Below are 12,602 nucleotides of genomic sequence, written 5' to 3' on the forward strand. Positions count from 1 at the left end.
CTCTGCCTGCCATTAGCTAGCCTTTGAGGGAATGCACCTCGTGGCCGCCAGGCCTCGTGGAAATCAGGTTCCGGGGCAAGGGTCACTGCCGGCCGCGGGGGGTTGTGGGAAGGGCTTGCGCGGGGCGATTGCTGGCTGAGGGGAGGCTTACGGTGTCGCACGGTGCCCTAATGGGGTGGAGTGGGATCAGGACCAGGGCCGGGACCGGGATCAGGCCGTGAATGGGGCTCCCGGTGCCCAGGGGCGGTGGGGGACTCTGTTTCTCGTCAGGGTGCAGCGCCGGGATAGGGGCGGAAAGGATTCGGGGGGGGGAGACCGTCCCACGCGAGGCATTGTGGGACTCGTGAGGAAGATGGCGGACGCGTTTGGGGACGAGCTCTTCAGCGTGTTTGAGGAGAACTCGTCATCCGGCGCTAAGAAGAGCAAAGTGGGCGTCACCGACGAGGGGTGAGGGCGCGGTGGGGGGCCGGCGGTGCTGTGGCGGCTGAGGCTCGGACCGCACTGCTAGCTTGTTTGAGCTACTGAAGCCACTGAGGACCGGGTGGGTCTAAAGGGACACGCTTTCCTGGGATTCCTGAACCCAAAGCTGTAGCCGGCCCGGGCGCAGTGGGCGATTAGGGAGCGCGGGGACCTGGGGGCATGCTCATCCGGGAAGTGATTTGAAAACCCACGGTGGTTTTCATGGGTGGAGTTCCTGGGTTGTGCCCTGAATGCAGTGTGACCAGTGCTGCCCATAGGAGACGTGATTTCTTTTCTGAAAATGCATACATAAAAGGGACAAACTTTAAATTAGTTGTCTGTTTATGTTGCAGAAAACGATTGGAGGAAAAATCTTCGGTAACTGTGACAGGGAAGCCTAAAAGGGAAGTTGAGGTCAATAGTACTGAAGGTGCAGTTTTGGGAAAGAAGCCAAAATTGGAAGATGTTTTATCAGAAGATGTTAAGTAAGTGCACAGCTTAATGTGTAAGGAAATCGTAGCAAGACATACTGGTTAGCTATATGCCAGTTGTGAATAGTCAATGTAAGTAGCTTTGCAGTGTTTCCAGATAAAGATGAATTTGCGTAAGTGGATTTTCCATTATCTATATTGGTGAGGATGTGCTGGTAGTACAGTTTCAGCAGTGATGAGCACTACGTATGTTTAAAATAATACTGTGGACAGATAGGCAACTGCAGTATGAAATGTTCATGTATTTGTGGTTACTGCATAGGGGTTGGTGGTTCTTGGACAAAGCCATCGTGTTGATTTCAGGCATATAGCAAGAGATAAGCAATGAGGCACATGGGAGGAGGCAGGCTTGCTATGTACCATGCCACTGAAAGACATACTGGCTTGGAATACAGGAAGGTGAATTTGACCAAGCAGACAGAAACAAGGCTTTTGAGACATGTAAGATTATAATTGCAGCAAATGCTTGGACTCTTTAAGTACAAACATGTTTTTAAATTTGAGCACAAATGGCAGTATTTGATGTAGAGAGGCAGATATACTTGGATGTGTCGACAGCTGGGGAGGTAAGGCAGCTGAAGGGAAGCCAGAATATCATTTCTGTGCTTTAGGATCTGTGTGTCTCTCCCTCTTTCCAGAACTTCATGACAGGTATTATGAGGGATTTTGGAAAAAAGATTGAAAGGATAGTGTGGAGACTCTTTCAGCTAAGTAGTCTTAAGAGCTTCTTGGGAATTTGGAATTTTATGTTGATTCAGTAAATTATTAGGAGTAAAAACTCATACAGAGCTGCCATGTGCAGGTGTGTATCTCCTAGCTCAAGATACAGAAAACTCTACTATAGGAGTAAGAATCATATGCTTGCTATATTGTTAAACTTTTCTCTGCGTGATGTATTATTGACCTCTGTCAGACAGAATTCTGGTCTGGATTGTCATTTTGTCTTACGTGGTAATTTTTCTTTAGTTTAAGGTAAGTTTTTCTGTCAGAAAGTCATGAGAAGATTTCTCAGACAAGAAAGGGTACCTGTAAAGAAGCAAAACAGTCAACATTTTAAGTCTGTGTCTGTCCGTAGAACATACACTTGCCCACAGTAGCTTACTAAGTATGTTAAAACTATTGGAAAAAACCACTGTTTTATGTAATGAGACACAAGCCCCTTCTTGTGGCCGTGAGAGAAGGGAGTGGTAAGGAAAAGAGGGGTCTCATCTTCAGGCAGCTGCTTTGGAATGTTTCAGGCTGCAGTTATTCAGTGTCATGATTAGTAGCAGGAATACAGGTCTTGAATTTTGCTTTGCTGTATGTTGAAAAAAAGTCCCCATTTAATCAGAAAACTTCATGTGAACAAATGTGAGCCAAGCACTGTTTTGTGGTGCAAGTTTTTAAGGTGTTAAAAATTCCAAAGCAGTAGCTAAAGTAGATTTATATAGTAGCAAAATTTTCATACTTGCAGATATTCTTAGTTGTGGTAGTAGTGTCTCCCAACTATTCGTTTCAAGTTTTTGTGTCCTTTTTTTAATGTTGCAGTTAAAGTAGAAATGAAATTCAACATTTTTGCATTTATAAAGGAAACAGGATTTCTGAATACCTTTTAGGCAATTCTAACTCATATGTTTTTAGTCTGACAGACCTGATGCCTCAAGTAAAGGTGCAAACTGTGGAAACTGTTGAAGGTTGTACACATGAGGTGAGTGCAGTGAAAATGCACGTGAAAAGTATAGGCTTGTTTCATCAAATTATATATATTACTGCCAGTATAATAATATTATTGTGCTTGTACTTATTATATCATAGAATCATACAGTCATGGAATCATTTAGGTTGGAAAAGACCTTTAAGATCATCGAGTCTAACCATTAACCTAACACTTCCAAGTCCACCACTAAACCACGTCCTGAAGTGCCACATTTAAATACCTCCAGGGATGGTGACTCTACCACTTCTCTGGGCAGCCTGTTCCAATGCTTTGACAATCCTTCTGGTGAAGAAATTTTTCATGATATCCAACCTAAACCTCCCCTGGCGCAACTTGAGGCCATTTCCTCTTGTCTTATCACTTGTTACTTGGGAGAAGAGACTGACACCCACCTGGCTACAACCTCCTTTCAGAGAGAGAGATGAGGTCTCCTTTCAGTCTCCTTTTCTCCAGGCTAAACAACCCCAGTTCCCTCAGCCATTCCTCATAAGACTTGTGCTCTAGACCCTTCACCAGCTTCGTTGCCCTTCTCTGGACACGCTCCAGCACCCCAATGTCTTTCTTGTAGCGAGGGGCCCAACACTGAACACAGGACTCGAGATGCGGCCTCACCAGTGCCAAGTACAGGGGGATGATCACTTCCCTGGTCCTGCTGGCCACGCTAGTGCTGACACAAGCCAGGATGCTGTTGGCCTTCTTGGCCACCTGGGCACACTGCTGGCTCATATTCAGCCAGTTGTCAACCAGCACCCCCCAGGTCCTTTTCCGCCAGGCAGCTTTCCAGCCGCTCTTCCCCAAGCCTGTAGCGTTGCCTGGGGTTGTCATGACCCAAGTGCAGGACCTGGCACTCAGCCTTGTTGAACCTCATACAGCTGACCTTGGCCCATTGATCCAGCTTATCCAGATCCCTCTGTAGAGCCTTCCTACCCTCAAGAAGACAGAGTATATTAGATACAGCAGGCTTGTAAAGCGTTTGAGGTCTGTATCTGCCATTGAGCATGCACAGAATGCACTTGAAAAATTAATAGGATGTTTTAAGAAGTAGTTGAATGATCCTTGTAATAAAATGAGTGATTGTGAAAGACTAGATGATAATGTTGGTAAGTTTCCATATTTGAAAGGTACTAAGCACATTTTAGATACCGTTGTTGAGGAGGAGAACCTGCTGGTTCTTAAAATAGATCTGTGTTCATCATGTGATGTAAGTGTGCAGTAGTGCATTGAAATATTTTGGTATTCTGGTTCAGGAAGGAAAGGCTTTCTTGTAAGACTGATTACTGTTGAAAATTACATTTTGGTAAAAAGGGAAAAATTTTTTTCAATGTAAAACCAAAATAATGAAAACTTTCCACTTTCAAATTGTGTTAATAAACATAAATACAACTTAAAATAATAAAAAATCAGAAGTATTAATGCTGATTTATTTTTTAATGATCCTTCACTCAAAGATGATTGTCCGAAACAGTTTGCAAATTAAATACATCAATTTTAACTTCCTTGTACTTTTATGCTCATTTTCTTTTCTGTGCTGTCTTCTAGAACTAGCTCAAGTGAATTAGGGTCACATTCATGGACTGTGTATGATTAGACCTTTGTCATGAAGGAACTGTATATGCAATTAATGATACAGGTTTTAAAGTCAATGCTTCTGTACAGTCTTTGTTATCTTGAGATGTCTGGTAGAGATTTGCCACCACTTAGTAACTGAAAGGAGCTTAAATATTTAGTATGAACGATTGTTAGATACTGACCAGGACCAGGAACTCAACCTTTACAAAACCATTGTCCTTGCAAGAGAAGTGTTATCAGTTGGAGACGAGTAATTGTTTGTAATGTCCGTTGATCAGAAGCCGTGACTATCTTAGCCTGAAGAGCTAATATTCCAAGGTGGGTGAAGCAGAACTATTTCACACAAGACGGTAGGGAGTATTGAAGTGAGAGAAGGACTGTTGTTGGGGCAGGAGCATAGAGATATTGGTTGAAAAACTCTGAGTGGAAAGAAGGAAGCCAGCCTTGACATGTGAGCTCATGAAAACAGGATAGTAGAAATTCAAATTAGTGTTCATGCAGTTTACATCTCCTGCCCCAGCTCTTCATAGCTTGCCATGTCACTGGAGTGGACACCAAGAATTCTGCAACTGTTTTTATTTAAAATGTATTTTATAGGTTGCGCTTCCAGCAGATGAAGACTTTACAGACCTAAAGCCAAGAACTGGAAAAGCTGCAAAAGTAAGTGATTGCATTTATTTTTCTTTTTGCATATGCTTTAGGCAGTAGATGAGATTAGAGGGGAAAATCATGTACTTTGTCAGTAAAGCTTGGAATAGAGTATCTTGAAAAGATGACCTGTCTTAAGTGAGATTGGTGTTTCTATATTTTAAGTTTGGTACAGTAAAATGATGTGGTTGAATGGGATGGATAGCCTGTTGTGATTTCAATTCTATTCTTCAGCATCAGGTGGTGGCTTCACTTGTACACTGTAGTTTCTCTTCCTAAGTTAGTAAGTTACAGAAAATTCAGTCATTGGGCAAGATTTTCATTTGATACAAGAAGAAGACATAAGCAAAGATCCTAGGTGTGGTATTAGATAAAATTATTTAAATGTACAAAGTAATTGTGAAATACTGGATTAAGATCAGTTGATGTTACAAATACCTACAGGATTTCATTTTTGCTTGTAATTTGCACACTAGATCAGTCACAAAAATAATTAGATGTAAGTAACGGTCTGTGTTAAAAATATGTAATGTTTTTGCTTGCTTTCTTTTTAGGAATATCCATTTATTCTTGATGCATTTCAGAGAGAAGCTATTCTTTGTGTAGATAATAACCAGTCTGTGTTAGTGTCGGCTCATACATCAGCTGGTAAAACTGTTTGTGCAGAGTAAGTAATTTTCTGACAGGCTCTAAAAAGAGAATGGTCTGATGTTTGTCATGTCATTTTGTTGAACCATCAGTACCTGTTGTGTCTCAGTTTATTGATATAAAATGTGGACCATCAGTGTTAGAATTGAATTGATGGCTGGCTCTTGAATATAAAAATGACTTCTTTCATCCTGTTTAGTGGGTAGTGAAAAGCTTAATTTGTGTTGAAGCTTACCTTTTGTTTATAAACAATCTGGTTTAGTTGAGATGTTACTGTATAGAGGGAAAGGAAAGTTTCTGCAATACAGATTTGCATGAATTTAGAAAAAATACCTTGGTTTTTTCTAGACCCTACCTATAACGAGTAAGAAGTTTCTTGTGTGTTTTCTTTGCTTTGTCAGAAGCATTGGTTTGATTTAACTTGCAGCTTGGTGTTTATCTGCAAGAAATGTTTAAAAGAGATAGTGTATGTTTTTTGTTAGGGATTTGATCTGACAGTGGAGTGGCTTTGCTGACCTGAGATGAGAAGTGAGATGTATATGTAGATAGAGCATAGGTTCAAATAATAATAGTTTGTCATCAGATGGTGACAACGGATTTTTAGATTAAACTAGATGTGCTCTGCTGTCCATAAAAATCAGTTAGCTTTGTTGTCAATGATTTGTCACTCTCCAAAGAGGCATACATAGTTGAATTAAGATTGCACTGAACTTAATCTAGATGTGAAACGCTTCCTTATCATTCTACTCTTGTTCTGAATTGCAAATTTTATTTTTTTAAACAGAAGATTAGAGGAAAGTAATATGCTCTGAATGTCTTCCTGACAACGTTAATATGTACAATGTTTGAATACAGGTATGCAATTGCCCTGGCTTTGAGGGAGAAACAGCGTGTGATATTTACAAGTCCAATTAAAGCTTTGAGTAATCAGAAATACCGTGAGATGTATGAAGAATTTCAGGATGTTGGCTTGATGACTGGGGATGTCACCATTAATCCTACAGCTTCTTGTCTCGTAATGACAACAGAGGTAAGATCAAACATTAATTCCCTATCTGTCTGTGTTTTCTTCTGCCCTTTTTTTTGACTGAGAAGGTCTGATATTAAAAGATTAAAGTTACCATAATAAGCTCAATTAGAGTAGAAAATGTTATAATGTTCATTATATTTCATTATAATAGTTCATTTCCCAGAGAAACTGTGGCTGTCCCCTCCCTGGAAGTGTTGAAGGCCGGGTTGGATGGGGCTTTGGGCAACGTGGTCTCGTGGAGGGTGTCCCTGCCCACAGCAGGGGGGTTAGAACTAGATGATCTTTGAGGTACCTTCCAACCCAAACCATTCTATGATTTTATGGTTATGCTTCCTTTTAATGTTTTAATTTTGGTTATTGAATAAGTTAGATAAATATCTGTAAATTCATACTTTTGGACTATCAGTCAGGAACTTCCATTTTCACATGGAGAAAGGTAGAACTTAATTTCCTGAATGCTCAATACACTGAGTTTTCATTGGACAGATGTGAAGTACTGTAAGTCAGTCAGACTTACTGAATCCTGTAGGGTCAGTATTTTGTTCTAGGGAAATAAAATGGGAGAGGAAAATCATTGGGTGGTAGCTGAGTGGTTCACGCTGAATGCTAGTACTCTAGGAATATACAGCTTTTCACCTTTGGTAACAAAGTACTGTTGGCACAGTTTTGTTATATTTCTGTCATAGAAATCTGTCCAGCCATGATTTGGAATTTTCCTCTTTCTGTCTTCACCTTAAAGGAGTGAAGAGCATTACAGAGAAAACTTTGTTAGCAAAAAATTGGGGTGGGGAGAGAGGATGACTTGATTTCTGGCAAAAGATTTCCTCTTAATCCCAGAAAGGTCATCTGTTAGGATGAGGGAAGAAGGAGGCTTGGCAGAAATAGATCAGCAGACCTGTAACATATGCTGCCACATAGAGGCTGGGGGAAAAATAATGTTTTTTCTTTCATGTGCCTTCACTGTTCTTGCGAAGAAACCACTTCATCTTGTGTCAGGAGGTTTGTTAGAATGGAATCAATTTGGAAAGCATCCTACAGCCAATCTTTAAATGCTCTTAAGTTTTGTGCAAAATAAGATTTCATATTGCCATGTAAATGTGAACCAAAAATTCCAGTAGCTTCTTAATGACATCTCTGTAACATGTGACACACATTATTTCACGTGATTGATCTCTTTTTTTTTTTTCCCTTTTCTAGATTTTGAGAAGTATGCTCTACAGAGGTTCTGAGGTTATGCGAGAAGTTGCATGGGTTATTTTTGATGAAATCCACTACATGAGAGATTCAGGTAACCTATATGTACAATTTTTCTTTAAATGGTTTTTTTTTCCCCAGAATTTTTTTCTTTTGAAGAATTAGATCTTTATTCTCTCTCTTAAAATCAGTCATCTTTGTACATAAATCATTCAGAATTTGTTTGCTATTGAATCATAGAATAATAGAATTGTTTAGGTTGGAAGGGACCTCAAAGACCATCTAGTTCCAACCCCCATGCCATGGGCATGGACACTCTCCACTAGACCAGGGCCTTGAACACTTCCCGGGAGGGGGCATCCACAACCTCTCTGGGCAACCTGTTCCACTACCTCACCACTGTAAGAGTAAAGAATTTCTTCCTAACATCTAATTAAATCTACACTCTTGTAGTATAAACCCTTCCCCCTTGTCCTATCACTACAATCCTTTATAAACAGTCACTCTCCAGCTTTCCTGTAGGCCCCTTTAGGTACTGGAAGGCCACGAGTAGGTCTCCCCAGAGCATTCTCTTCTCCAGGCTGAACAACCCCAACTCTCTCAGCCTGTCCTCATAGGAGAGGTGCTCCAGCCCTCTCATCATCTTTGTGGCTCTCTTCTGGACTCACTCCAGCTGCTCCACGTCTTCCTTACGTTGGAGGCCCCAGAGCTGGACGCAGTACTCCAGGTGGGGTCTCGCAAGAGCAGAGTAGAGGGGCAGAATCACCTCCCTTGACCTGCTGGTCATGCTTCTTTCATGCACCATAGGACAGGGTTGGCCTTCTGGGCTGCTGCGCACTGCTGGCTCATGTTGAGCTTCTCATCAACCAACGTTCTCAAGTCTTCCTCCTCAGGGCTGCTCTCAATCCATTCTCTGCCCAGCCTATAGCTGTGCTTGGGATTGCCCTGACCCACATGCAGGACCTTTCACTTGGCCTTGCTGAACTTCATGCATTTCACACAGGCTCACCTGTCAAGCCTGTGGAGGTCCCTCTGGGTGGCATCCCTTCCCTCCGGTGTGTTGACCGCACCTCACAGCTTGGTATTGTTGACAAACTTGCTGAGGGTGCACTCAATCCCATTGTCCGTGTCGCCAGCAAAGATGTCAAACAGTGCTGGTCCCAATACTGACCTGAGGAACACCACTCATCACTGGTCTCCACTTTGGACATTGAGTCATTGACCACAACTTGTTGAGTGTGACTGTCCAGCCAATTCCTTATCCACCGTGTGGTCCATCCATCGAATCCATGTCTCTCCAATTTAGAGACAAGGATGCCATGTGGGACAGTGTCAAATGCTTTGCAGAAGTCCAGGTAGGTGACATCTGTCGCTGTTCCGTTATCCACCAACGCTGTAACCCCATCATAGAAGGCCACCAAGTTTGTCAGGCATGATTTGCCCTTAGTGAAGCCATGTTGGCTGTCACCAGTCATCTCCTTATTTTCCATGTGCCTGAGCATAGTCTCCAGGAGGGTCTGCTCAGAGGTGAGCCTGACTGACCTGTAGTTCCCTCGGTCTTCCTTTTTTCCCTTCTTAAAAATGGGGGTTATGTTTCCCCTTTTCCAGTCAGTGAGAACTTCCCTGGACTGCCAGGACTTCTCAAATATGTTGGAGAGTGGCCTGGCCACTTCATCCGCCAGTTCCCTCAAGACCCGTGGATGCATCTCCTCAGGTCCCATGGACTTGTGCACCTTCAGGTTCCTTAGATATTCTCGAACCTGATCTTCTCCTACAGTGGGCGGTTCTTCTTTCTGCCAGTCCCTGCCTTTGCCTTCTATGACCTGGGTCATGTGGCTCAAGCCCTTGCTGGTGAAGACAAAGGCAAAGAAGTCCTTGAGTACCTCAGCCTTCTCCATATCCTGGGTAACGAGGTCATCTGTTTCATTCTGGAGGGGGCCCACATTTTCCCTCATCTTCCTTTTATTGCTGACATACCTATAGAAACTTTTCTTGTTCTTAACATCCCTGGCCAGACTAATTTCTATCAGGGCTTTGGCTTTCCTAACCTGATCCCTGGCTGCTTGGACAGTTTCTCTGTATTCCTCCCAGGCTACCTGCCCTTGCTTCCACCCTCTGTAGGCTTCCTTTTTTTGTTTGAGTTTTCCCAGGAGCTCCTTGTTCATCCATGGGGGCCTCTTGGCGTTTCTGCCTGACTTCCTCTTTGTTGGGATGCATCACTCCTGAGCTTGGAAGAGGTGACCCTTGAATGCTGACCAGCTGGCTTGGGCCCCTCTTCCCTCCAGGGCTTTGTCCCATGGCATTCTACCAAGCAGATCCCTGAAGAGGCCAAAGTCTGCTCTCCTTCAGTCCAGGGTAGTGAGCTTGCTGTGCACCCTCCTTGCTGTCCTGAGGATTTTGAACTCCACCATTTGGTGGTCACTGCAGCCAAGGCTGCCCTTGAGCTTCACCTTCCCCTCCAGCCCCTCCTTGTTGGTGAGAACAAGGTCCAGCAAGGCACCTCTCCTCACTGGCTCCCCTGGAGGAGGAAGTTATCATCAACACATTCCAGGAACCTCCTGGATTTCTTGTGCCCTGCCGTGTTGTCCCTTCAACAGATACGGGGGTGGTTGAAGTTCCCCATGAGGACCAGGGCTTGTGAACATGAGGCTGCTCCTATCTGCCTATAGAGGGCCTCATCCACTCAGTCTCCCTGGTCAGGTGGCCTGTAGCAGACCCCTGCTGTGATGTCCCCTGTCCCTGTGCTCCCTTTAATCCTGAGCCATAGGCTCTTGGTCGGTTCCTCATCCATCCCCAGGTGGAGCTCCATGCACTCCAGCTGGTCATTGACATAGAGGGCAACACTCCCTCCTCGTCTGCCCTGCCTGTCCTTCCTAAACAGTTTGTATCCTTCCATCCCAACACTCCAGTCATAGGAGCTGTCCCACTACATCTCCATAATGTATGTGAGATAGTTATTGCATGTCACAGTTTGCATTTTCTTTGCCAGGGCAAAAGCCAATTTGAGGGCATTCGATATACCCCATTTGTGTAGGTGAGGCTCTTCTTAGTTTTTATCTTATTTTGTCCTTGTCATGCTCTTCTTTGGCTTCAGAGCTGAAAAATAGACTTTAATCACATAAATTGCCCATGTGACTTTTTCATTTTCAGAACGTGGTGTGGTTTGGGAAGAGACAATTATTTTGCTTCCTGACAATGTTCACTATGTCTTCCTTTCTGCAACTATTCCAAATGCCCGTCAGTTTGCTGAATGGATCTGCCACCTTCACAAACAGGTAATGTTTCTAATCTGCTATACCTCCATCCTTGTTGTCTTGGGGCATAATACTGTCTCTTTGATTGATGAGAACTGAGCCTTTGAGCATCTTTTTAGTCATCTTCTTACTGCTTGTAAGTGATGGTATAGATCACTCCTGGCTTCTCTGGTTGTACTAGCTTTTGCAGCTATACTGGATGTTGGTTCTACATAGTAACATTGAAGCTGTTTCTTTAAAGTTTGTTTTCCATACTTACTTAGACACAAACATTCTGAGTTATGAAACATGATGAATGTACTCTGATTTTCAGAGGGCTGGTAGACAGGAGATTATTTGGAGAATTTGTTTGAAAAGCTCTGTAAAAATGCCATGCACAAGTTAAAACTAAATCATAAATCCATAGAAAATACTATATGTGTGTGCAAACAAAGTGAGAAGGAGGAATGTAAGAAATCTATCCTGTCATGTAACCATTAGGTTTAATTTATTTTGGTTTTTGGAGCAAAGAATATAGGAATTAGGGAAGTTAATATCCACAGGAGGTTTAAAAATACCCCAAAGACTGATTCTTATGTTGTTTGTGATGAAAGGAATGTAGTATAACAGATGTCTGTTTAAGATTGGCACAAAACCTTTGCTTTGTTTTGCAGAACTGTGGGGTGTTTTTTTTAAAGCAGATTTGCTTTGTTTATTTTTTCTAAACATACTTTCTCCATATATTAAAACCTTAAATGTTTTTAAAATTCTACCGTTTGCCTTTTTTAGGTGATGTAAGAAATGCTGCAGGCTTTTTTACAAAGCGGAAATCAACAGTTTTTCCTTTGGTTTTAAAAGCTGTTAGGATTTTGAGCCTGTGTAATAATACAGAAGGAAATATTACCTGTCCTTACATGTTGTGTTCATGAGAAAACATTTTTGTAGTCAATTTGTGTTCATCTAAAGGATTTGAAAACACTCATTTTCTAAAGCAATGTCATTAGTAAAAAATCCATATTCAGGAAAGGCAATTTGTTATCTTAGTTTCTGTGAGTTGTGCTTTCTGGCTTTTAGGGACATGCATTTTAATAGTAATTGGATTTTCCATCAAGCGTTTTTATAATGTAATTAGAAACATTAAATATTTATATGTATGCTGTTTTTTCTTTATAGCCTTGCCATGTGATTTACACAGACTATCGACCCACTCCACTGCAGCATTATATATTCCCAGCAGGAGGAGATGGGCTCCATCTGGTTGTTGATGAAAATGTAAGGAATATTCAGTTTGTTTGAAATACCTTTTTCCTCCCATATCAGTCACAAGCTTGATCTCTTGCAAACTTTGGATTACCCGTACAAAGGATGTTTGTGTTTAAGATGAAGTACAAATGGGTAACAGTGATCTCTGAATTGCTGTTTAGATTTTTGGAGTCTTATAGAAGAGATTTGTTTTATTATCTGATGTCATATAGTCAGCTGAGTAATAATTTGCTAAAATGTCTGAAGTGCCCTCATCCTTGCTTTGTTCTGTAAAGTGCATGCTGCTTTCTCTAAATCTGAGAAGTAGCTGATGTTTCTTGTACTGTTTCTCACTCAAAAGAAAATGTAGTAGCATTTAAATTTTACTTTGG

The 12,602-nt window shown here is 42.0% G+C and overlaps 1 protein-coding gene across 2 annotated transcripts in view; it reads left to right on the plus strand.

The window, feature by feature from the left end:
• The first annotated feature begins 91 nt into the window (after positions 1-91).
• MTREX (Mtr4 exosome RNA helicase) overlaps positions 92-12,602 on the plus strand; it is a 50,325-nt gene continuing 37,814 nt past the window's right edge. The window contains exons 1-9 of one of the 2 annotated variants that reach the window (XM_054808805.1): positions 92-447; positions 813-944; positions 2,571-2,637; positions 4,813-4,875; positions 5,418-5,530; positions 6,367-6,541; positions 7,739-7,829; positions 10,886-11,010; positions 12,142-12,240. In XM_054808805.1, coding sequence (XP_054664780.1) covers positions 353-447; positions 813-944; positions 2,571-2,637; positions 4,813-4,875; positions 5,418-5,530; positions 6,367-6,541; positions 7,739-7,829; positions 10,886-11,010; positions 12,142-12,240 — 960 coding nt within the window. In that variant the 5' untranslated portion in view covers positions 92-352. Of the gene's footprint in view, positions 448-681; positions 945-2,570; positions 2,638-4,812; positions 4,876-5,417; positions 5,531-6,366; positions 6,542-7,738; positions 7,830-10,885; positions 11,011-12,141; positions 12,241-12,602 lie in introns of those variants that run through there. The other variant, XM_054808804.1, reaches the window with a different exon arrangement.

This window comes from Grus americana, chromosome Z (assembly GCF_028858705.1).
Source record: "Grus americana isolate bGruAme1 chromosome Z, bGruAme1.mat, whole genome shotgun sequence".
Classification (NCBI taxonomy): Eukaryota; Metazoa; Chordata; class Aves; order Gruiformes; family Gruidae; genus Grus; species Grus americana.